This window comes from Cygnus atratus, chromosome 3, assembly GCF_013377495.2.
Source record: "Cygnus atratus isolate AKBS03 ecotype Queensland, Australia chromosome 3, CAtr_DNAZoo_HiC_assembly, whole genome shotgun sequence".
NCBI classification, from domain to species: domain Eukaryota; kingdom Metazoa; phylum Chordata; class Aves; order Anseriformes; family Anatidae; genus Cygnus; species Cygnus atratus.
Genome location: NC_066364.1, coordinates 60,714,280 through 60,739,009, shown reverse-complemented (window position 1 = coordinate 60,739,009; position 24,730 = coordinate 60,714,280). Strand labels below are relative to the sequence as shown.

The 24,730-nt window shown below is 35.7% G+C and overlaps 1 protein-coding gene across 2 annotated transcripts in view; it reads left to right on the top strand.

Moving 5' to 3' along the window:
• HBS1L (HBS1 like translational GTPase) overlaps window positions 1-23,659 on the top strand; it is a 60,945-nt gene extending 37,286 nt beyond the window's left edge. For both annotated transcript variants that reach the window (XM_035539000.2, XM_035539001.2), the window contains 13 exons: window positions 6,621-6,877; window positions 7,324-7,489; window positions 8,432-8,549; window positions 11,309-11,455; window positions 12,151-12,225; window positions 13,005-13,122; window positions 13,305-13,373; window positions 16,461-16,565; window positions 18,592-18,682; window positions 20,208-20,316; window positions 20,940-21,040; window positions 21,893-22,037; window positions 22,998-23,659. In XM_035539000.2, coding sequence (XP_035394893.1) covers window positions 6,621-6,877; window positions 7,324-7,489; window positions 8,432-8,549; window positions 11,309-11,455; window positions 12,151-12,225; window positions 13,005-13,122; window positions 13,305-13,373; window positions 16,461-16,565; window positions 18,592-18,682; window positions 20,208-20,316; window positions 20,940-21,040; window positions 21,893-22,037; window positions 22,998-23,009 — 1,513 coding nt within the window. In that variant the 3' untranslated portion in view covers window positions 23,010-23,659. The remainder of the gene's footprint in view (window positions 1-6,620; window positions 6,878-7,323; window positions 7,490-8,431; window positions 8,550-11,308; window positions 11,456-12,150; window positions 12,226-13,004; window positions 13,123-13,304; window positions 13,374-16,460; window positions 16,566-18,591; window positions 18,683-20,207; window positions 20,317-20,939; window positions 21,041-21,892; window positions 22,038-22,997) is intronic.
• The last annotated feature ends 1,071 nt before the right edge of the window (window positions 23,660-24,730 follow it).

Sequence of the window (24,730 nt, the reverse complement as noted above, 5' to 3'; positions counted from 1 at the left end):
GAGTTTTTTATGGTGACTTGTGTGGATTACAATGATTTAGGTAAAATTTTATAAAAAGAAAGGAGTCATAAAGGGAGTGAAAAGGATCTGCCAGTTAGTCCTTCAGAAGATCACTGGGGATGATATTGATTACATTTTTTTAGCTGTAATAATGACTATTTAAGATATTTATATAAAGTCCAAAATTTTGTATCTCTGTTATTATTTAGTGACTGCCACACCGTGTGTGTGTGTGTGTGTAAGCTCCATAGGGAAGGATGAAATGAGAAGAATGCTTTTTCATTTGCAGACTGGAATAATTCCTGGATATGCTAATGGTGACTCAGTCTTTGAGGGAAAACAGTTGCTTCTAACATGGCTCTCAGCAACTCTACTTCTCTTTATGGACCTAGAAATAGTTTGTATCATGCTCGCTTCCATTATATTTACACAGTGGTTTTTTTGTGACAAAAAAACAAACAAACAAAACACCTCTCCAGGACTTGCTGATAATCTCTTGGTTTAAATCCTTGACACTATGAAAGTGTTTAATTCTCCTCACTTGTTTCAGCAGTACTGCTAAGTAAGAAGAAACCTCTTTTCTTGTAGAAGTTGTAGGGACATTAGGCATTTGGTTTTAAGCTAGAACAAATAGGAATGGAGTGGTTTGGAAAAGAAGAGAATGAGATTTGGAATACAACCAATCAGTGACTAGGAAAGAAAGCCCAGTTGAAATTGTGAAGTTATCTGCATGTCTAAAGACCCATGCTTCAAGGAAACTGTTACGGTCTCCTTTCTTCTATTGATTATAGGCTGCCAGAGGCACTATCAAGTCACTAGGACTTTGACATGAAGAACTGGGGGAGGAGGCCTTGACCATACTTATGTCTTATTTTTCCTTCTCTGCTCTAGGACAGTGTAATTTGCTCTGTCTGATTCTTTTCCTAACAGATGAAATTTGACTAGCTCCTGTCCAGTTTATGCATAAAGTCTGTCCTAAATATATTGAAGTTACGTGAAGCACTAGCGTTGTGTTGCAAGCCTGTAATGGCTTTATAGCTTTTATTCATCCACTTCTAAACTTGAAGGAAACAAATAAGGGGGGTGGGGGGGATGATATTTTTCCCTGCCCGAATTCCATGAGTATCAGTGTTGTGTTTTTTTCTTCTGGATTATTGACAGTTTACACGAGGATGAGTTGTCAGGGAACACAGTGAATTTGTTTATTAATGCCTAAGAGACGCTCTTTCTTTTAATTCTTTTCAAACTCTCTTTATGTTACTTATGCATTGATAAGTATACTGCAGAGGGTTTGTAATAATACAGATTTCCAAGTACATAGTTTTGTTTCGCTGACCAAAAGCAGTGTTCATAGTGGTTTTGATAAAATCTAAATTCTAGAACACCTGTAATTTATTAGCCTTTGCAGTTTATGCCCCCTGCTCGCACTCCTGAATGTTTGTGTGGTGTTGGTGCGGACACCATTGAAGGTGATTGAATAGCATGTATGAATTAGTTTTTGTTGTCACCTGTTACAGGATCTTAAACATGATTCTTGGACTATGTTTTTAAAAACCACTGGCCTAGCATTAACAAAAGTAACCATTCTTTGACTATCTACTCAGTCTTTATGGTTAAATCTTGTTATGAGGCATGATCTCATTTTAATGAAGGTTCCCTTATTATTATGTAAACGGATTATTAGAAGTCATGAATTGCTTTGAGCATTGATTGCTTTTGCCATGTGTTCTTAATAGAATTGTCTCTGGAAAATGGAGTTTGCTCGTTTCTGACAAGCTGCCTTTCTGGTGCTCTAACAAAACTAATTACCTGGCTTTTTCTTCTTGTTAAATCAAGAAGGAAACAAGAAAAGGTTGTGAGCAAAAAGGGGTGATTATTTTAACCAGCCTGACCAATATTGTGTAATTAATAATTTTGAAAGGGGAAATAAATGTAGACATTCCTGTAATGACTATAAGTACTCCGAAAGAGTCGGTTGTATAAAAATAATTCACTAAGCATCCAGACTAGAAGCTTGAAAATAATGTTTAAAACCTAAATTATGCAGAGTTTATCTTCAGAAGATAAACTTTCAGGTTCTTCTTTGAATGCCCGGTAGTGTGAACCTCAGTAAACACAGTTGTATGAGGATTAGAGTCTTTTAACATGTCTTTTAACAGCATATGTTGTATTTCAGTATTTCTTACTGTTTCCAGAAAACAATGTAACCATAATATTTTACTCAGTTTACCCTTACTGTCTGTCTTGGCAAGACAACATAGGATGTTTCTAGCCTGGCAGTTCTAATTTCAGCTAAATAGTAGTCCTTGCCAGGCTTCTGTATGTCTTCTGATTTGCTAACAAAAAGCTTCAGTAAGTGCTTTTGACATCTGTGACTGAATTGCTGGTGGTCAAGCCTGCTGTAGTACATGAGCTCAGTGTAAGTAGAGGTGCTTAATTGTTCTGTCCTTTCAAAGAAGTCCAGAGTTAATCAGTTCAATGGCTCCACATTAGTGAGCTAGTAGTGGTGTAGCAGAAAGGCACAGATGTTGGCGAACCAAATCTGCTCTTGGCAGTTTGAACAAGTTCTTATACAAAGATGCAAGCAATTGGCTAGGAATTGCTCCTCCTCCAAGTAGAAATTATTCCCGATGTGGTGGTTCAACATAATTCAGACCACACTGGAACTTGGCTACCAAAGATGTTTGCTAATACATTTGACCATTATTTTATACCCTCAACTGCCTACAGTAGTAACGTATCACGTACTAGAGCGCTGTCTTATATGCTCTGTCTTTTGACAAATTTTCAATTAACTAATTATGAAAAAATCTCAATGGGAAAGACTGAAAAGAATTTTCAATATCATTCATTCCTTAGACCGTTAGAGATGAAGCTCCTTAGCATTTTTCTGATCTTCTGTTAGTTGTTATCAAGCTTTCAATAAATTACTTATCTAGTTGCCATATCAAAGTCTTTTTTCCTGCATCTAACTGCATGTGCTTCTGTTAGATGTGAATTGTACGTTTCACCTGTGCATCTTCCTGTTCAGGTACCTGGTAACAAACTCCCTCTCCTTTTCCCTGACACAGCTCAGCAGAAAGATGAGATGGTGTATAAGTACATCATACACTCTCTCCATTCTGATGTTTCTCTTCTGAAACAATGAGTCTTGCATTAGCATGGAACAGGTTGTTTTCAGGTTTCTAGAACATGGTGATATCTGAAACCTGTAGAAGTCTAAATGGAGTGGTCTACTAACAGTTTCAAATATTATACCATTGAAATAGTAGCAAGGCCTAATGTCATGACAGCTAGAGTCATGTTTCACTCATTATTTTACTGGTATGTCTAGCACTTTCTTTGAACCACCCAAATGCAAACTATTTGACAGCATTTAGCAGTGGTAGTCACACCAGAAGATACTTGTTAGTGAGAGAATAGTTGTTTCATCAGGCCTTGTTTCTTTGAGGTCCTGTAATTAGTTTGAATGTTGCCATTCAATGTCTATTGTGTTTTTTTGGAATCCTTCCTGACCTAGGCTTTGACTTACAGGAAGATCTGAGTGTCTGAGACTAGAAAAAAAGTATTAGTTAAACAAATATAATTTAGAAGCTTGCTGATAACCTGTCTTTCAAAATACATTTTCATCTTTTAATAGGCTTGATGTGACAGTCTTTAATGTATTTTGGAAAGCTATAGGGAAAACGTGGTTTTGGGTTACATTATTTGCAGTTTCATCTAAATGTCTTCCTTTTAATTTTTTTCATTTTTAAAAATTTGGTTTTAAAATTAATGCAGACATTGAAAAGGAGAGAAGGGACTGGCAAATGCAAAGGCTGTTTTGATATTGCTTCTTATACAGATACTTCTCTCTAGAACTTAAAATGTTGGAATTTCAAGGAAAAATAATTGATATCGATATAAAATATCATATTTGTATTACAGTATGACTTTTGCATATAACCAGTAGTGTTTCAGTGTGAAAGAGTGTTTCAGTGTGAAAGTGATAGATGTTATGCTGACAGTGAACTGAAGTTTGTCTGGAAAATAAAAATGAGTCTTAATGTTGATGGAAAACTTCGATCACAACTGGGAAGACTTCTAACACAACTGAATTTTAAATATATTAGGTTCTCTTAATACATGGTTCAGGCCAAACTGGTCTGGTGTGCTATATATAATGTAGGTGCTTTTAAATATGTTGCTAGAATATGTAGAAAGCTCTGTCACTGCAATTCTATGCATATTGCTTTCTATCAACTTGATTGTTTTCAGTCAGTTTTATGAAGTAAAATGTCTGTGAAGAAACATTGGATAAAATAGTTGTCGTGCCATTCCACAGTAGATTTTTAGCTTGAACTTAATGGAATTTAAAAAAGAGACTTCTGTTCAGACTGATAGAAATGCACTTTTCTTTTTCCAGTAAAAGAAAGCATGAGCAACTAGTGACTATTTTCCTTGGAATAGCTCGTGTGTAATTGCCTTTTTCTCATAACTGCATGTAAGACAATGATGAGTCACTGATTTGGGAAGTTTAGGAAATTAATTGTATCCTCTTATAAAGTGCATTCAGCTTGTCGATGTATGATGTTATATACGGGAGCTCGTCAAAGGCTATGCTTGATGACACAGTACAACTGGTTTCTGAGTGTCAAATCAAAAGTGTCATGACTGTGTGACCAAAGGTGTAGATTGATATTGACTTTTTTTCCCTTAAAAGGCTTAGAAAATGTTGATAGGGTAACTTTATGTAAATAAACTTTAAACAGAATTGTGCATCCACCATGCAGCAGCACAGGTACTATCCATCCCCTGCAACCATCATGGCTGGCACTAATTAAGTTTGATGTGTAGCTAATTTAAGAAAATTGTGGTTGTATGTCCACCCTTGATGCAAGATCCCAACCTTGGATTGTGGAACTGTAGCCAAGAAACAAGTGTTCACATTTCTGCTTTGGGGTCTCACAATCTAGAGCAAAAACTCGGGTTTGGGCATAACGAAAAAGATGTCAAAACTAATCATTCTGGCACAGTACCAGATACTTAGGTAGGTTCTGAAACTGAGTTAAAAAAGGGAGGCCTTATAAAATGACCAGCATTGGTTACTGGTAGTAGAGAGGCTAAATTTGCATTCAATCTGAATATTTCCTGGGTTTAATGTTTTAGATTATAACTCATGAAGTGCTTTGTTCAGTAGGCTAACATGGCTGGACTCCTTTGTTTCCTGAGATTCAGGAAATGGAAAGGGACTAATACAATGCAAATATTCCTGTGAAAGCTGATACAATGCAACATTACTACTCGCTTTCTGTCTGTATTATCAAATGAAGATTCTGTGAGATGGGATTCTGAAGTACCAGAATAAGTAGTTTTGGTTATAAAAATTGAAAAGAGGAAAATTGTGAAGTTAACTGTGGTATGTAAATGGAAAGCGGAGAGTGAAAAATTCACTCTGGACATGAAGACAGTTCTGTGTCCTTTTGGTAGCTCTCTGAAAGACTGCTTGAATCAGTTCCATAGAAAGTAGCCTGCACCACAGTGGTACTGCATTGAAAAGGGTTCCAGTTTTCCAGAGGAGGAAGTTTTTTTTTTTTTTTGTAGAAGGCTTCTTGTAGAAGAATTTTTAGAGAAACTTTCAAAATACTGGAATGGCCAGTGGTTTGTGTGTTGAAGCTTGCCATAACATGTTCTGATGCCTGTAGTAGCTGCTTCTGTTTCTGTCTTGCTGTATATATTAATGACTCACCATGGAGCTCTGTCAGCCAGGAATAAAGCTTTTGCTGTCTTGAGGATGTTATTTAGGTTTTGCTTTTAGTGGTCATCTTTGCCATAACAGCTTAAAAAAAAAATCATATATATCCTCAGAACATGTATGTGAATTATGAAAATAACCTTATTTATAAATGGGAGAGAAAGAGTGTGAAAATAATAGGAGAATAATGTATTCAAGATACTTAGTTAATAGGAGAATAATACGTTCAAGATATTTAGTATTAGCGTTAGTATAGTAATTTGTGGTAGAACAGGGTGGAAGAGAAGGTGAGTTGGGAAATCCAAATATCTGTAGTTCTAGATGCCTTGTTTTGTACATAAAACAGGTTTTCTCAGTGTTGATACATGGCATATCTGTTATGGCTGTACGCAAACATTGCTTGTTAAGTTTCAGCTCAGATACACTTAGTATCTACTCTTTGTATTGCTGGTGTTTGCTCAGTAGAATATCACTGCATTCAGCTGCAGTACTTTTAATGTAAGTGAAAGCTGTTTTAGGATGCTTCAAAGCTGACTTGGGCTCTTACTTCAGAGAAGACCATGTCTATGGCAGTTTGTCATTTCCCTCCCTGCCAAAAGAAGTGACTGTGAGAAGCTTTTGTTTATATGAGTTTCATGAATTTTACAAGATTATTTCTTATCTTGCTTCTGTACACAGTACGTCTCTTGCAAGATGTTCAGAGCTGGTATCTGTGTAGTTTGCATCCAGTTGCTTATCACTTCCACCTTAATGGGCTTGTTTCTACTTATCAGATAATATTTGTCTGGGGCTTTTGTGATAGTGTAGGGAGAACTCCATTTCTCTCCTGTATTTCTGCAGCTTCTTTGACATTTGCATTCACTGTTCCTTTGTTTTATTTTCCCAGCATGATTGCTGAAGAAAATGGCCATGCTAACACACCTCAAAAAGGACTGCTAAATGAAGATGCTAGCATAACTTCTGGGGTAATTGAGGCAGTCTCAAAATCTGCTCTTTCACCCCAAGTAGCGCAGGTTTCAGAAGAGCAGAATGCCGTGCCTACTCCAGTAAAAAAGACGAGCAAGACAAAACCACAAATAGATGTGAAAGCAGAGTTGGAGAAGAGACAAGGAGGAAAGCAACTACTAAATTTGGTGGTAATAGGTAATACAGTTAATTACATATTAGGCATAGAGATTTAAAAACTCCATTGATTGAATCTGGAAGTGATAAAGAAACAAAATTAGCCTCTCTTTAGGAAAGAGAAATCTTATACTGTTTTCAGTTCCATCTGTTTGACCATTGTTATGTGGAGGGTGCACATTCAGACTTCCTTGACTAGACTGTGAGGTTGACTTAGCTTGGTTTTGACAGACTACAAAAATGTACTTTGGTTTGATTTCATTCCTACAATTCTTTTTAGTATGGATTTGGATGTGGTACATGGCTGTCACGCTAATTACCTGTTTCAGTAAACTGTCAGTGAGTCAAAATCTTATGGATTGCATGAGCGTTATTGATGCATGTGATTTGCATATTTTTTTTTCACGTTGTGCATTTAAAATTTGTAAATTAGTAAAAATTGATATAATGTTGATTTTCCTCCATAGGACATGTTGATGCAGGTAAAAGTACTTTAATGGGTCATCTACTCTACCTTTTGGGAAATGTGAACAAAAGAACTATGCACAAATACGAACAGGAATCTAAGAAGGCTGGCAAAGCTTCGTTTGCGTATGCATGGGTCTTGGATGAAACTGGGGAAGAAAGAGAAAGGTAGAAATATATTTAATGGGAATTACCACTGTTCTTCTGAAAGAAAAACATATCTACTAATAATGCTTTGGTAAAAATATTCGAAATGCATGAAGATATTTACACAATACTTACTAGCAATTATTTTGCTTTGTCTGAGTTACCAAAAGAAAAATAATATCCTGGTTTGATTACAAAAATGTGAACAAGAAATTGAGTATTTCTTCACATATTTCTGTGCTGGGGAGTGCAGAGAAGGACTACAATGTACAAATGCTTGTAGTAGCCACGTTCATTTAAAGCTGCCTTACCAGTTTATTTCTGCCAACTTTTTCTCATCATGGTTATTGCTGTATGGGAAAGATCTATATTAAATTGTTTGTATAAAGAGGTGTCAGAAGTGTAAATTAAGCACTGAAATTTTGGTTCACACATGACTTGGATTATATTGAATATCAAATTTATCCTAATAAATTATAAATTATTTTATTTACTTGAAGATCCAGAGGCAACTAAACACAGTCTTTAGAAGTAGCCTGATATCAGTTAAGGCATGTAATTAATTATTGGTATTTTATTAATTATTGGTGGTGGTGTTTGTGGAAATACTGTGATGAGCCTTAAAACTTGCATCCAGTCGTCTATGATTTTTTTTTAATATCCGTTAATTACGCATTTAAGATCCAGACTTCACTTCAGAAGATAAACTGTCATTTTTATGGGAAAAAGTCTCTGAGCTGGTATTTTTGCTTGATTTTTTTGTTTCTTTGTGACTAGAGTTACTCAAAACAGCTCTAGAGGTCTTTTCCAGCAAGCAAGTTTCTTTCAGTATTTTCAGTGCAGGCTGAATCAAATGAAAGCTGTTACATGTATAATTTCATGATTGTGTTTATCATAGCTTAATTTATATTTCCGAAGCTTTCAAAACAGTACTAATGGTGTTATGTGTATGCTTTGTTTAAGGGGAGTAACAATGGATGTGGGCATGACCAAATTTGAGACAAAGACTAAAGTAATTACATTGATGGATGCTCCAGGCCACAAAGACTTCATTCCAAATATGATCACAGGAGCTGCCCAGGTAGAGAGAGTCTAAAACTCCTGTTTCCAATGGTGTTAATTACATTTTTTTTTCTTAAATTGGCTTTCTTCTTCTTTTAAATTCTAAGATAAAATGGAATCATTGATGGTGCTAAAATATCTTTTATAGGTTTTTGTGAGCTTACTAAACTTTAGAATTAATATATTTGTTTAACTTTAAAGGTAGTTACTTCTTTTTGGTAAGCTACCTATTTGGAGGAGAGTTATTAGGGAAGTAGTTTGAATACTAAGTTGCAGTTTGATGCTGTTTGATCAGTTGAGCTTTTAAAACTATTCAAATCAAATGTGTCATATGCCTACTCAAGAATTTATTTGAACCTGGCTTTGTAGGTAAAGATTTTTAGTGGTTTTGAGCTTAAAGAAAAAAAAAGATTTATTAGGTTAAACAAGGCATTATTCTATTTAATATATTTTATAAGGAATAACTAAACATAACACAGATAAGAGTTCACACACAATGCATCTGTATTCTTCAGTAGGACTGCATGCCACCATTGCTTTGGGAATGGTAGGTAAAATCAAAAGCATTGGGCACTACACATTGAATTTAGTATGGCACCTATATTCTCATATAGGTCAATTATTTAATTTATGGTAATAATAACTGAAATAAGGGAGGATAGCACTTTGTTAAATGACATAATGTGTGATTTTTTTTTTTTCCACTTAAAAAGGCACCCTTTTTTAAAATGGTAGAATGAATTCTCTGAAGTTGAAAAGTTGGTGTGTTGTGACAGATTTTCTTTTCTAAGTTACCATGTGGAGGCTTTTGTGCATGCTGTTATTACAATCTAAAAAGTGAGAGTGTTATCTTAAAATCTCAGAATAGATACTGTTACTGTAGTTTTACAGAGAGAGGGACTATGCTATAGGAAGACTGGTTTGCCCCAAACCATGTGCTAGCTCTGTAGCAAAGCCTGGGTAAGAGTTCAGATGTTGTGACTCAGGGTTAGGCCACAGGGTAGTCAGAAGTGCTCAAATTATGGTGTAGGGTATGTGTAGTAACTTATATTGTGGAGCATACATTGCAGGAAGGCCAGGATTTTTACAATTAAAATAGACTTTTTAGTTTCAGAAGCGGAAAATGATGACTCAGCCTCATTATTTTCTTTACAATTATTTAAGTTGGTCTGTCTTTTTTGAAAAAAAGTAATACAGCCAGCAAGTGTTATGATGCAGCTTGCAGATCCACCAGCAGTTGCATCAATTCAGCAGAAGATGAGGCTGGCCAACTAAGACTTGATGTATCTCTGTTCCCTCAGCTCTCAGGATTGTGAACGGCCAGTCTATTCTGAAACCTATCGAGGAAATCACAGAAACTGCACGTTTCTGGTGCCAATTAGAGTAGCCTCAGCACTGAAGAAATGGATGGAAAGAAGCAAATATGGAAATGTCCCTGTGCCTTTGTATCATGGGGAATTCTGTTACACTGTGAATCCCCAACTGCTGTTAAACTAAATGCAAATCAGCCTTATCAGGGCCAGGCTCTGGTTTTTGATGCATACAGTTAATTCACTTAAGTCCCTAGGTATGGGACTTTTTTTTTTTTTTTTTTTATGATTTAGAAAATACAGGATGCCTTTTTCTTGTGGGAGAAGTTTACCACAATGCAATTTTGAGGTTCAGAGCTGTGGGAAAATCATCCCTTGCTGTTTCACCGTTTTCACACATGCACAGCCTCTCTGTATAATATGAGGTGTGGGGAATTTATATCTAGGTCAGTAGGAGGAGGACTCAGGACTAGGACAGCATGCTATCTTTGTTCCTTCTTCTGGTGCCCTCAAGCTTATCTGTGTAAGAAAAGAGAGAAAGCATGGCTTTTTCTCTTCTCTTTCCATTATGTCTAATTCAACTATCCTGTGAAATTGACTGTCATACAGCTGTTTTGACAGCAATACCTTTATTATTCACATCTGTTGCTGTTGCTTCGTGCATGGTGATGGTCTAACTGGCTGTTACTTACCAAAGCATGAAGTGTTTTGTTTTTTTTTAGCAAACATATACATATTACATAGCAGCATTTATACTGACAGCAAAATCCCCTTCTTTTTTTTTCACCTGTGCTTACATGCTGACTTTTCTATAGCACCGTAGACTGTATGTTACCTCTTTGCTTTTAATGTCACGACAGAGATGATAAAACATGTAATAGGCTACTTTGTCTTTTCTGCCTTCTGAGTTTGGCACGTTGCAGTGTGTTGAGTAGATTGTGAAATATCAACATCTAACATGCAGCAGACTGCTTGTCCCAATTGTCTGAGGTGATTTATCTGTTACTTTTGCAGCTTCTCAGTATGAGTGTGTCCAGACTCAGGCAGAGTTTTGGGCTTACCCAGCAGTGAAAACTGGTCATTGTGCTCCTACATGTTCTTAAACCTCTGGAGTATGGTCCACTTTTGTTAAGTAGAGGTCTGTGCAGCACAGAAGGTACTCTGAAGAAGACAGGTTCCCCACACGAAGTATTGGCTTGTGTTTAATGTAAAGTAGTGGTGTATGACACGAGATGACATAGTGCCGTAACACCTCACCAAAGTAGGCATGAGATTGTTTAATTCTATCTATTTCAATTGCATTTGAAGCGCATCAGTATTGCTTCTGTGTAAAGTGCACTGTGTGTGGAGTATTGCTGATTGACATGTTTACTGGAATTGTTACCACCTGTTACACAGTTTTAATTGTGTGTTTGTTTTTTTATTATTATTATATATTTATTTATTTATTTATTTATTTTTAATCTAGGCTGATGTAGCTATTTTGGTTGTGGATGCCAGCAGAGGAGAGTTTGAAGCTGGGTTTGAGACAGGTGGACAAACTCGAGAACATGGATTATTAGTGCGTTCTCTTGGAGTGACACAGCTAGCTGTTGCAGTCAATAAAATGGACCAGGTACTTACTTATTTTTTTCATTTAATTGAAGGACTTTCACATAGGCTTGTGTACCATAAGTGTAAGGATCAGTATTGTGAAACTAATAATATTTTGTTTTTCTTTCTTTGATTCTCAGCTCTTAGTCTCTTTTGTATAGATTTTTCAATGCTTTTCTTCATATTTATGAGTATATTTTCAAAGCATGCAAGGATAGTTTAGGCCCTAAAATGAGTAGGGAGATTCCCTCTCATAGGTGTGAAAATTTGTTATAAGCTACTAAGCCACTGACATCTGCAAGGGCATTGTGGAGGTCGTTCAGGTCAAGTCCAAGAACTTTATATAAACCTGTGAAGTGTGTTAAATATTACTGGTTGCATTTTAGATTGTTACTCTGTCATATATGATATTGTCGAATCTGAATGTTCTGTTTTGTATAAATATTAAAACAAAACAAACAAAAAAAGCTCTTTTAAGGACAAATCAAACTAAAGGGGCTTGCAAGTTAGTTGGTGTGTTGATTGCTGTCATTAATTGTTAATGCATATGCTCTTACCTATTCAACTGTCAGCCCACCTGGAAATCTCATATTTACAGCATCATGGATCCTGTGTGTGAGAACACCTACTGGTACTACAGACTTGATGACATGCAACTGCTGTTTAAGTTGTCATTAGAAATCTAGTTTTATTGTCATGAACTATTTTCTATTTTAGGTCAATTGGCAGCAAGAAAGATTTCAGGAAATTACCAGTAAGCTTGGCCAATTTCTTAAACAAGCTGGCTTTAAGGTAATGTAAATTTGAGGTCTTTGTTCAGGCCTTTGAGTAGAATGAGCTGTTGTTGTGGTTGGGTTATTTTGGGTCACTTTCCTGCTGTTACTATGTGCAGGTAGTATAACAGATTCCTTTTCTTACTGGTAAGGTGCTTGCTGAGCCTTGGATAAGTCAGTTCTTTACTGCTCATTCTGTCATCATTTTTGTTAGGCCTGTTGAATCTTTGGGGTAATTCACATCATTCGTAGTCTCTTGGGATTGTTTTCTGCAAAGCAGGACAGACCAAGGATTGCTTATCTCAATGTTCAGGATTACATGAATGGCAGTAGATGGTTTTGTATTGGAGCAGGTCTTGGTGTGGATTATGAACTAACAAGAACTTTGTCCATTTGCCATTCTTGATTTTACTTATCATGTTTCCTCAGTTCAAACCATTTAGACTGATGACAGCCTCCCTGAAATCATTATGCGTAAAACAGCAATTCAAACTGAAGCATGCTTGTCAGATACAGAGTTGGAGCTTGTTACTCAAACCTCAGTTTCTAGTTGTTAATGTAGCTGTCATCATGTTTAAAATATCTCTTAGCTCCTTGCTGGAGCATTGTGATCAGGAACAAGATGAACAGAGAGGAAACGAATCCACCAAGTAATCTGCCTTCTCCAGGGGAAGTGGAAAATATGCTAACTGATCTTTTAGTATCTTAGAAATGTAATACTGAAAAATGCACCCCTTGCTTTTGCTAGAAGATGCTGTTAACAATGTGTAAATAACTTCTGTTTATTTTCATAATTAGGAATCTGATGTGGCTTATATTCCAACAAGTGGTCTTGGTGGTGAAAATCTAGTCACAAGAAGTCAGTCAAGTGACCTGACAAAGTGGTATACAGGAAAGTGTTTGTTAGAGCAAATTGGTGAGTACAATTTAAAAACAAATACATCTTAGTCCTGTGTGTACCAAAATATATATATTTTGGGGAAGATGTGGGGAAAAGTTTTTGGAATGCAATATGGTTGATTTATCCTGAAGTGATATGTTGATGAGATAGTACTTTAAATACAGAAATTCTAAAAGGTCTTATCAATTTCTTTGCAGATTCTTTCAAGCCACCACAAAGATCAGTGGATAAACCATTTAGGTTGTGTGTTGCTGACGTTTTTAAAGGTTGGTTGTTTTTCTAATGTTTTCAGCATGTCATTATTATTTAACACACAAAAGTTGAAAAATGATATAAAAATATGGCTTAAATAGGAGCTTTATGGCTATCAGTAGACTTGAACAGGAATAGTAATTTTTTAAGCACTGTTGTTTTTGGAATTTTAGGTGGTAACACTGAAGGAGAAACACATTTGTGTGTTTAAAAAAAAAACAACAAACTTCCTAATTGGCTATGTAATAAGTTGGTGATTCTGTGTACAAGATTTTGAAGTTCTTCTTTCCCAAACTGTTTCTTTTTAACTAGACTAATGTTTCTCTGAATTTTTGCAGGTGCAACTTTGAGGTATTTTACCCTCCAGTCCTAGATTTAAAAAAAAAAAAAAAAAAAAAGGTTGACTTCTTCCTTTTCGGTTCATTTTTATAACTGTTTAATAAGACTTTATACCCAGCCAAGGAAAAAATGGAAGGCTGTTAGCTATTCTCTAGCACAGATATAAATATGGACAACCAGTAACTAACTATAACCTATTTTTATGTCCGTTGTCCAGAGAAAATAGAATGCCTTGACCAATTAAGGTTTTTCATAGTAGACTTGATATTTGCTGAGTTAAATGCACCGATCTCGTTAGAAACTTTCTGCAGGTACCTTGAGAAATGTTGCAAACCAAATGACAGACAGGCATGATATGAAATGTTGTAAATACATTTAATCAAATAATATTATTGAAATCAGTATTTTTAAAGAAATTTGACTTTATGTATAGGGTGTTTATAGGGGAAGTACAAACAAACCAGATCAAAATACTGATTGTAATTGGAAAAATCATTTCCGTGATGTTCTGATTGGGGTCTTTGAGAAAGTACTACATGTTATGCATGCCTTGGGATAGCTTCCTTAGCATACTGAACCCATAATGGTAAATACTGAAACATTACGTGAGAATTTACCCTATTGTGTTACACTAATTTTGTCATTAAAGCTGTCATTGTATTTGTGAGCTGTGGGAAACTGTGTTGGGATTGTTGATTGAGATCTTTCAAAATAATATCACAACTCCTTTGTTGCAATAATCATTTTTGTGTTGAGTTAAGTTTCACAAAATGAGCAATTTTGATTAAATCTGCTCTCTGGAAAAATTTTTTTTTTTTTTTTTTTGCTAAAGCAAGCAAACAAATATTGGCTTTGGAAAGAAACTCAATTTACAGATAAAGGGTTCATCACTAAATGTGGCCTTTTAGGTACTTTTTTTTTTCTTAGTTTATGATCTCAAAACTTAATTAACTTGGATGCTACCAGAGGAAGTAGCTACAGGTACCACTATATGAAGCAACAGTTGTTCTCAGCTCTATTCCAGTGTGTTCATAGTCAGGAGAAGTGTTCCATAGAAGTGTGTAAAAAGTGAGAGTGCTGAGTTTGCTTTGTAGTTTGGAAAATTCTTTTTTTTTTTTTTTTTATTTATTAAGGTTATCATGGGCACAATTCATCTACCTTGGCCTGGTTTTGGCTGCTGTCCACCATAGCTCTCCTAATATTCTCTCCAGGCAAATTATCTCCTGACCCAAGAAGTATCTGTAAATTCATTTGCCTTGAATCCCCACTTAGCTCATTATATAGTGCTGTCTAGGATGTGACTTGACATGACTTTAGAAAGCATTGCCAAGTATCCCGGACAATAAATATGTCCTGGCAGCACCCATATATCATGGTGTGTAGAAATCAGGCCTTTTTTAGGCCCTGACTCTGTCAGCCATTATGCATTTTTTACTTGCATTGATCTCCTGGGGAGGTGAAGGAAGTTGGCACTCTGCAAGAAGCAATCAGCATGTGCGAGGGCAAGGCTTCAAGTAACATGTTGATTTACCAAGCCAGAGCTGGTGGTAGTGTGACAGAGGAGTTGGTTCTTGATTGTGCTTGGGGATGGTTGGGAACCAGGAACCAGTTCATGATTCTGGTTGCCTGCATATGCTTGTAGAGCCAGCTTCAGGTTCTTCTGTGTACTGTATTGAGGTGGCACATGTACCGTGATCTGTGGATTCTTTCTTTATCTACTTCTCCAGTTTTCTGTTCTTTTGACATCCTATGTCATTTGTAAATTGACTACATTCATCTTGTTTGCTGGAATGAATAGAGGAAGATTAGCTCACAGGCATACTGGTAATATTTTTACAGCTCGATAGATGGAAATGTTAATCAATAATAGCAATAAATGGAAAAGAAAGAGCTGGTGGTATGAGACTCAAGATTAATAGGACACACTAAAAAACTAAGACGCTTGCTGATCACTGACTTCTAATATTTGACAAAAGATATATTTGCTTTTTGCATTGATACTGAAAATGTCTGCAGAATCACTGCAGAGGATTCTTTTTTAAACACACCCACAAACATGCTACATGGATGGGGAATTTCTTAAGGTGTATATGTATAAATGTGGATGTGTAGTACACCTTTTAAAAATAACTGATTAGTTGCTGATCAATGAACATATTGGTAAGGTATGTGGACATTCGAGAAGAAAAACAAATTGCAGATCTTTTACTTAGAAGTGCATAAGTCATCCACAGATACAACTACTGTTAAATAGGACAGGATGAGACAGGATCTTTTTTTTTATTATTATTTTCTAGGAGTAAAAGAAACATGCAGACAGAGCATGTAGGATTCTGACTCAGTTAAAGAGTAAATGACATAGGAAGTTGCACCTGTATGCATGAGAATTTTTATGACTGTGGTGTATTTTTTTTAAATCTGGACTTACAGTGAGGAAATCCTGAATTAAACAAAATCCCTAGAAATTAAGGGGCTTAATCTAATATTGAAAAACTAAAAAATATTTCTTCATGTTCCTACATCTGTTTAACGAAGGATATTTCTCCCTTAGTTCTCAAAAACATAAGATCTAGAGGTTTTGAATTTAATGTTTCATTTTCACTATGATGCACAGCTGGCTAACTTGCAAGTACTGAACTCTTTACAGTGGAAAAAAAACCTTCGTTATATTAAAAACTTATCTATGCATTTCTCAAGGGCTAGCTTGTGATGGGAAATTGACCTTATGAAGTTGTTTCAAATTATTACTGTGTTTATTGCAGACCAAGGATCAGGATTTTGTGTGACTGGAAAAATAGAAGCAGGCTATATTCAAGTTGGAGAACGACTTCTGGCAATGCCTCCTAATGAAACTTGCACTGCAAAAGGTACAGTCTTCAGAAGCGTGTTTACTTTCAGGTCAATACTGGGCTAGAAGCAGTTACTGAAATGGTAACAGACTGTCAAACTGATACTAACTGTCAAACATAAAATGTGAAAGCATAAAACGAATTTCTTTAGATGTGACTGTGTCTGTATAAATATGTCTATGAAGAGTATGCAAAGTCTTGCATGTTTTTTTACCTTTTTTTTTGCCATAACAGATATTCCAGATGTTATGGCCTTATAATTTTGACATTGTTTTATGAGAAAACTTTAAAAACTTCTGAATTCCAGCAATATCTGTAATAAATAAATGCAGTACAGGAATCATTAATATTCAGCTTTGCTGTGCAGTGTTACTGCTGCTAGGAAGTGTGAAGATACTGAACAACCTTTAGAAATGAATCTGATAAATTAGATCTGGAAAAGCATGAGAATTAATTTTATGCTGTTTGTTCTATGCAGTTTGTCACTAATCCTTTCATTAATATACAAACTTTCAGGATATAATTGTCCTGAGCAACAACAAAAGAGAACGAAATTGGATTTAAATTTTAATACATTTGATTTCTGAAAAGAGAAATAGCTAAGTCAAGATACTGAGTATTCACCTGTTTTTAGCTTTCTGTCTTCGTGCTGCAAAGCTGGTTTTGTTCCATATGCAAACAGAAGGATAAAATTATGGTTTTCCTACATGGATCAATGAATAAAAAATGAAGCCCTTAAAATAAATGAATAGGTAACTATTTGCCTGAATTCAGCAGTGTGCTGTTGTCACTATTCTGCTCTGTTCCAGAACCAGCTTGCTTAGTGTTAATCTGAGCAGCTCTTCAGTGTGCCTGTTTATACTGTTGTACACGTGTTGTTTGCAATGCACAGGAACGTTACAGTGGTGTGTATAAGAATAGGTGTTGCACTGCTATATTCACCCATCAGTTTTGGGAATGGGGGAAGTGGCATGAAAAAATTTTGGGGGGAGATCATATTTGGTCTGAGAATCCCCAGTGGTACAAGTCTATGGTTTTCTTGTGTTCCGCTCTCTCATATGGCTAAAACATGGGTGAAGATAAGGAGTGTTAGTTCATTAAGCATGTATTATCTATATTTATTGTAAAAAAGAGAGAATTTAATTTATTGTAATATATTAATGTAGTGTGCACATTAGAATCTCAGTTTTTCATTTTCAAGAAACTGAACTTCATTTATCATTCTGTGAGAATAACGCATATATGTGAAATAATTATCAACGCTGTTTAAAAAGCAGTGCTTAACATGCTTGTAGTTGAATGATGCTTTCTGGCATGGCTTTGACAAGTGGTTTTTGGAAACATTTGCAAATAAATAAATACAGTCTGTAGTGAAATAGAACCAGATCCTATAAAATGTATGCAGTAATTATGAAGTGTTTTTTGCTGAGAAATATCAATCTTGGTGTCTACCAAAAACCTCAGAATTTTTAATCGGGAACAATTAGTTTTATCTTCACCTACCAGGGTATCTTTTAAAGTATTTAAAATACATAGAAGTCAGAATAAAATGACTTTTAATGATGCTTTCTAATAGATGCGATGTTGTGAACGAAAGGCATCTGTTACGCTTTTTTATGAAAGAGTCAGCAAACCCACTTAAGGTAAATGAAAGTTGACATAGTACCATTAAAGTATATGAAAGATGCGGTCTAGGGTGTGCATGTGCCTCAAAGGAAGGGTGGGGCAGACACGGAGATATTAGTACTACGGCATTTTCAGGACTGCGTCATCTGCGCTGTGTGACAAGTGCCAGGTCCCCTCTTCTGGCTTAAATAAAGCCATGTTATTGTGCAGGGTGGGGTGAGAGAATAGTGAGTCCTCACCAAGGAAGAAAAAATGCTTCCTCAGTGTTCTCAGTTAAAAAGCTTTTACTCTCAACCCATTCATACTGAAAATTGATGAGTAATGGTTGATGAAGCACAAATGGCCCAAACAGAGCTGTTTGTTTGTAGCCCAGAACCTAGGTACTTCACTGTGAGGTTCTGTTCTTACTCATTTCCAGGAATCACACTGCATGATGAACCAGTTGATTGGGCTGCAGCAGGAGATCACGTTAGTCTCACTTTGACCGGCATGGATATCATCAAAATCAAGTGAGCAAAACGGAGTTTCAGTCTAAGTAACGGTTTGTTTTTAATGAAAAGCTTTATAACTATTACACTTAACAATCAGCGGTTTACTTGAAGAATGATGTGGCTACCAGGATATTTAAAACCGAAGTGATACATATCACCTGGCTTGCATGTACAAACGTTGGAAACATCTGCTATATGTACAACGGCAACCTCAGAAGAATACTGTTAGCTGTCGTATGTCGTGCTGACACTGGCAACCTTCAGAGCCTTTTTCCTTAAGACGTCTCCTTGGATATCTGAAGTGCTGAATTAAATAAATCCGTATTACTAAATGAAAGAAAAGATTTTTGAAGAGCTTATAAAATCATAAATCATTCTAAAAAACACATCCAAACAATTGTCATTGCATACCAATAGGCAAAACTGCAGAAGCAAAGTTGGTGCTAAACTTTGTTCAACACATTCAGCTGCTTTTTCTTTTGGTTGAACTTTTTTTTCCTTGGACATATTTAATGAGACATAGCAAATCATTTTGTGTCTATTCCAGTCTGTAGGTTTTGTGCTAAGCCTTGAACTTTTAGGTAAGTGACAATTGTTATTCAGGCTTGATAATTGGAACCATAATTTGTACAGGTTTTTTACGTTCCTGTTGGACTTCAAACATGAAACTTTCAAGCTACTGTTTGGAAAACACCTTGTCTTGATAGTTTGCAAATTTGTGCTCTTTTTTTTTTTTTTCTATTTCACAATGGTGTGTGATTCTCGTTGGTAAATGGAGGAAAAAAATCTACTTATTGAATGAAGGCTTGATTCAATTCTTTGATGTCATTTCTCTTCTGGAGATGTAATAGATTTGTCAAGAAGAGCTACAAGTTTTAAGTCCTCTTGATTTTGATGAAAATAGATTACATCTGATATGTAGGTTTAATCATGCAGCTCACTATCTGTGTGGGATTAATTTTTCTTTCATTTTAGATGGTTAAAATTTACTGCTCTGAAAAAGCTGTGTCTAGTCTACCTTAACGAGCCTTCTTGTGCTCGAAGGCATCAGCCTTCTTGTGACTCAGTTTATTAGAAGTAAAGCTCTTTGGAAGTGAGTGCTGCTGGGAGAGCTTAAGTTTTGAGAGTCCTGATCATGATGTTCATTTATCCACAAAATAGTTAAATTACAGGCAGCAGCACTGCAGTTTTGGGCACCCGGCAGTATTTCATGCTGTTGATCTGGAACAATTAGTCTCTGAATGAAAGTCTAATTCTTAAAAGTACCTACACACAGGAAACGGTGACATTTTTAGAAACTGATTAGCAATGGATGTAATTGTTCATTGAACTAGACAGGCCTCTTCATGCATGCCCACAAAACAGCATAGACATTGTATAGAAATTAATTAGGTTACAGTTTTTAATAAGGTGTTCCTGATTATTTTTTTCAAGCTACTGTTAAAATGTTGGTGTCTTTGCTTTGTTTGTTTTCCTTCCAGTGAAGCAATTAATATTTTAAAATCAAGATATATATGTCAAGTTTTGTTCTCATTTCTTGTAGTGTTGGCTGTGTATTTTGTGATCCCAAGGAGCCCATTAAAGTTTGCACTCGATTCAGAGCTCGGATTCTCATTTTTAATATTGAGGTTCCAATCACTAAAGGATTCCCTGTAAGTCTCTTTGAAAATTCTTACTTTCATTACAGGTTGCTCAGGGCTTTTCCTCTCCACATTCTTTCCCACACCCACTAATACAAAGAGTCATTTATTGTCCATATGTGCTTCCCTGCCTCCAGCAGAAACTGATTTTTCTGCAATTTGAAGAGGATGTAAGGTGCTTTAGGATTGCTCATGCACATTCTTACTGACTTCTGATACCTAGCTAAACGTTTCGGGGAACGTTGTTCCACCATAGAGTCAGGCTAGACTGTTCTTTTGAAAGCACGTACCCTATAGGACTATAATGATGCACTTGATTATAAGATACCTTGGGGGTAAGGGGGTGGGGAATCAGTTCATGCTACAGAACTGCAATGACATGACACAAAAAAAACACTGAAGAATGAAAAATGTAGTTATGATGAACTAGTACATGACCTTTTTGTCATATTGGCAGAGAACACACAGTTTAATAAATTGAATCAGTTCCTGAATACAGTAACTCCTCCTGTGAGAGGATTTTTATAAGATTTTGTTTTAAAGATCACTCTTAAAGAAACTTGATATTTTCAAGTATTAACACCTAGGATTTCTGATTATTTTATAATATTTGATAATTGAAAAAATATTTTTAGGTGCTTTTACACTATCAAACCGTAAGTGAACCTGCTACTATTAGAAGATTATTGAGTGTCCTGCACAAAAGCACTGGTGAAGTGACAAAGAAAAAGCCTAAGTAAGTGTTTTAAATAGTTAATGATTACACAAGAAATGGGCTGATTTTTAGTTAAAATATTGGTAGCAAGAAGGTTGGTTCTATTAAGAAGCAATAATATGTTTATAAGGACATAAAAATATGCTTTCATTGTTATAGTTGGTTCATGTTTAGATTTCAGAGTGGTTTTCAAAGTGAAAAACTGTATTCCCACTTAATGAGTGCTGAGCACCTGAGAAGTAAAATGACATGCATTATCTCTTTTCTTCCTGAAACAGTGTGGGAACCTTGGTGCAATTCTGGAGATGGGTTACTGTCTAAAGTAACTTCTAATACACAGTCAATCAGAGAAAAACAAAGAATCTTCCCATACAAGTTAAACTATGGGAACGTCACTCTTGTTATTTAAAGCTGTATTTGGACAGAGGTGTTATTTGATATATGCAACATTATCAGAATAATAATTTTCCAGAAATTGCATGGCTCAGACTGTTACTGAAAGGTAATGAGAAGAAAAGTCATGACTTCCACAGAATAATGAATTGGATCTTCAGTGTTAGGATTGGGGTTTAAAACAAGACTGATTTCTCCTGCTTGTAAAAACCAGGTGCTAATGGGATAATTACATCCTAAATAATTTTCTAAATGTTGCGGTGGATGCCCTTATCTGGAAGCTTTTAAATTAAAATCAGATGCTTTTTTAAAAGGTGTGCTCCAGGTGAATGAGTTTTCAGTCTGGTGCCTTGGGTTACACTTGAAATCAAGCTTGATCATTATACTTTTGGCATTACAAGTTTATTTTTTTCCATTTACTCACTGTTTTCATTTATACATGCATATATTTCTAATAGTTTTCTGCTTATTTACTTTCAGGTTCCTGACTAAAGGCCAGAATGCTTTAATAGAACTACAGACTCAAAGGCCTGTTGCTCTAGAGTTGTATAAAGATTTTAAAGAGCTTGGGAGATTTATGTTACGCTACAGTGGTTCTACTATTGCTGCAGGAGTTATCACAGAGGTATGTTGTTGTTATAGTGGAATTTCTATACTCTAAAGGAATAGTGTTGACTTCATTTAACATTTATTTTTTATGATTACGACAAAGTTGATTTTATACCCTTTAGCTTTTAAAAAGTGAATTTATTTTGCTGAAAAAGAGGCCATGCTTCAGAAAGGTATAAGGAAAACTTGCCACAGTTCTGTTCAATTTATTAAGAAGCAAAAATTTATCTGTTTCTAACTTTTGAATCTTGTATGTTTTTTTCCTCTCTCACTAGTTAAAAATAGCTCTTCACAGTTTTAGTATACATTAGTCTTTATCCAATCATGTGTAAGTGGGAGGAAGCTGTGGGGCTAAATAAAAATGCTTTACCTTGTATTAGGAGCAAAAAATAAAAATGTCCCTTTATCTGTCATGTGAAAAAAAATATCACTATGATCTTTTAATTAGAATTTAAATTCTAATTCTAGACCAGAGGGAGAGAAATTTAGTTACATTAACTAAGTTCTGGTACTGAGACTTAAAGCTAAGTCACTTAATGTTAAAATGTGCAATTAGAGCTTGAAAATTTCAGGCTTCTCTCTGGTCTACCAGAGGCTCGGTGCTTTAATGATATCTGGTTTTAAGTAGGATCCAGAATGAGGGCTTTGATCTTGCACTTCTCTCTCTCTCCCTCCTTCCCTCTCTCTCTCTCTTTTTTTTTTTTTTTTTTTTTTTTTTTACTAAATGTAATTTGCAGTGAGTGGGGTGATATTTAGGTGATATTTAGATCTATGATGTCTGATATTTGTGGAACTGGAGACTAAACTGTTGTTTAGGTGTTACTATTTTAGTCCTTGTAAACTTGTTCCAGAGAATTTCAGAGCAAAAGGAATTATTTTTCCCATGTTTAACAGTACCATGTTAAAAAGAGGTGATCATTTTACAATTAGTACTTCATTTTTCACCAGTTTTTCTTCCTTTTGCTCCTATTTTTAGATTAAAGAATGACAGTGGTGCCAGAACTTCCATAATCCAACCAAAATGCAATCAGATAACCAAACATCTGTTTAAGAATCCAGTTACTTCAGCTGAAGGAACAAGTGCAATTAATTTGGGGATAGAAGATGGTGACGAAAGTTACTTTGTATTAGACTTCTGGGGAGCCCTTCATCAGTCTCTCCCACTACAGAACAAGATGCCAACTGACAAGAAGTTGCTAATGTTGCACTTAGTGATCACAAGAGTCCGTGTATTACTCCATGTGGAATTTACCCCTTAAAGAGCTTGATGGAAAAATCTTAGAAAGTTGAATTAGAGAAAAAAAGAGGTGAATCATCGCAAAACAAACTGCTTACTTCCAGACATAAATTGTTTACATATTTTCTTTTGATTTGCTTTTTTTGCTGCACATTAATTCAGTAAAGTAACTTTATTGGTCTAATATATTTTGAGGTTTGAATTGAATGCATATTCAGGGAAAAAAGAACTATCTACTCTGGTTCCAAGAGACTGGCATGTAGTGTTGTCCCAGGACTGTTTTTCCTGTCCCAAAACTTATTTAAAAAAAAAAAAGTTTCTTTTGCTGTGTAGTGGAAGCTGTGCCAACATTGGCTAATTTTATTTTTTAAAATGTAAAATTAATAAAATAACTTAGAGCATAATTTTGACTCTTTGATTTTTTCTTACTTAAGCACTTCTAAATTCTTTTAAATCTTTCTTTGCTTTCCATAATTCATAAATTTCAGTGTAAACTTGCAAACTAAAATGCAAAACTGGCAAGTGGCTTGTCTTTCTCTGGAAATAATTTCTGCTTTTCTCCCGCTGCTGCTTAGTGCAGCTACTGTGCGTATACATCCTTTTCACCCAGATGTAGTACTCTTTTGAACAAAAGCTGGGAGTTTAATCTTGAGATATATGCTGAAGCCAGATTGTTTTGGTTACTGAAGCCTGTAACTCCGTCCCGCTTTTCAGGCAGAGGGCAGGTGAAGCCACCCAGCTGACGAGAGTTCTGTAGGGTTCTTCTGCCATCTCCAGAATAAACTCAGGACAACTCCCCTTTACCACAGTTTGGAAGGCGTGTGGGGTTTTTTTTGTGAGAGGTCCTCAGGAACTCCAGGAAATGTACACAGGTGCAGCACGGAGAGAACTCTGGTTTGATCACAGCGTGGGGGAAAGAACTAGAGTACTCAGCTGAATGCATCAGTCACTTGGTTTAACTGAAGCTTGTAAAGCTGTGTTCTGCATAGTAAACACAAGAAACCTATGATTGTTATTTTGTTCAAAGTCATGCATTTGTGCTGGTTCATGCCTACTCTTTCCACACAAGTGAAAGGTAGCCTGTTTTTTAATTGCACGCTTTAGCCCCAGTTCAGCAGGTATTTGTTATACTTGACCACATATATAAATTTTACTCCTTGCTGCATGCATGTTTGTAGAAGTATTAGAGATGCTTTATGTGGAAATGAATAATGCCACATCCTATGAATACGTGAAAGCTGTTATTGCCAAAACTGAAGCTTATGATATATCACTATTTAGTACATCTTCTCATAGTCCAGAAATTGCATTTAAATATGTAGCAGTTTCAACATGCCAATCATGAATGTTTCAGTGCACTTGTAAGATTCCAGAAGTGCATACTGACAAGCTCCTGTTTTGAACTTGTTCCATTTGAACTTGTGTTCAGTCCTAGAAAATGTTAAGGTTGATTTTATGTTGGGGGTCTTCTG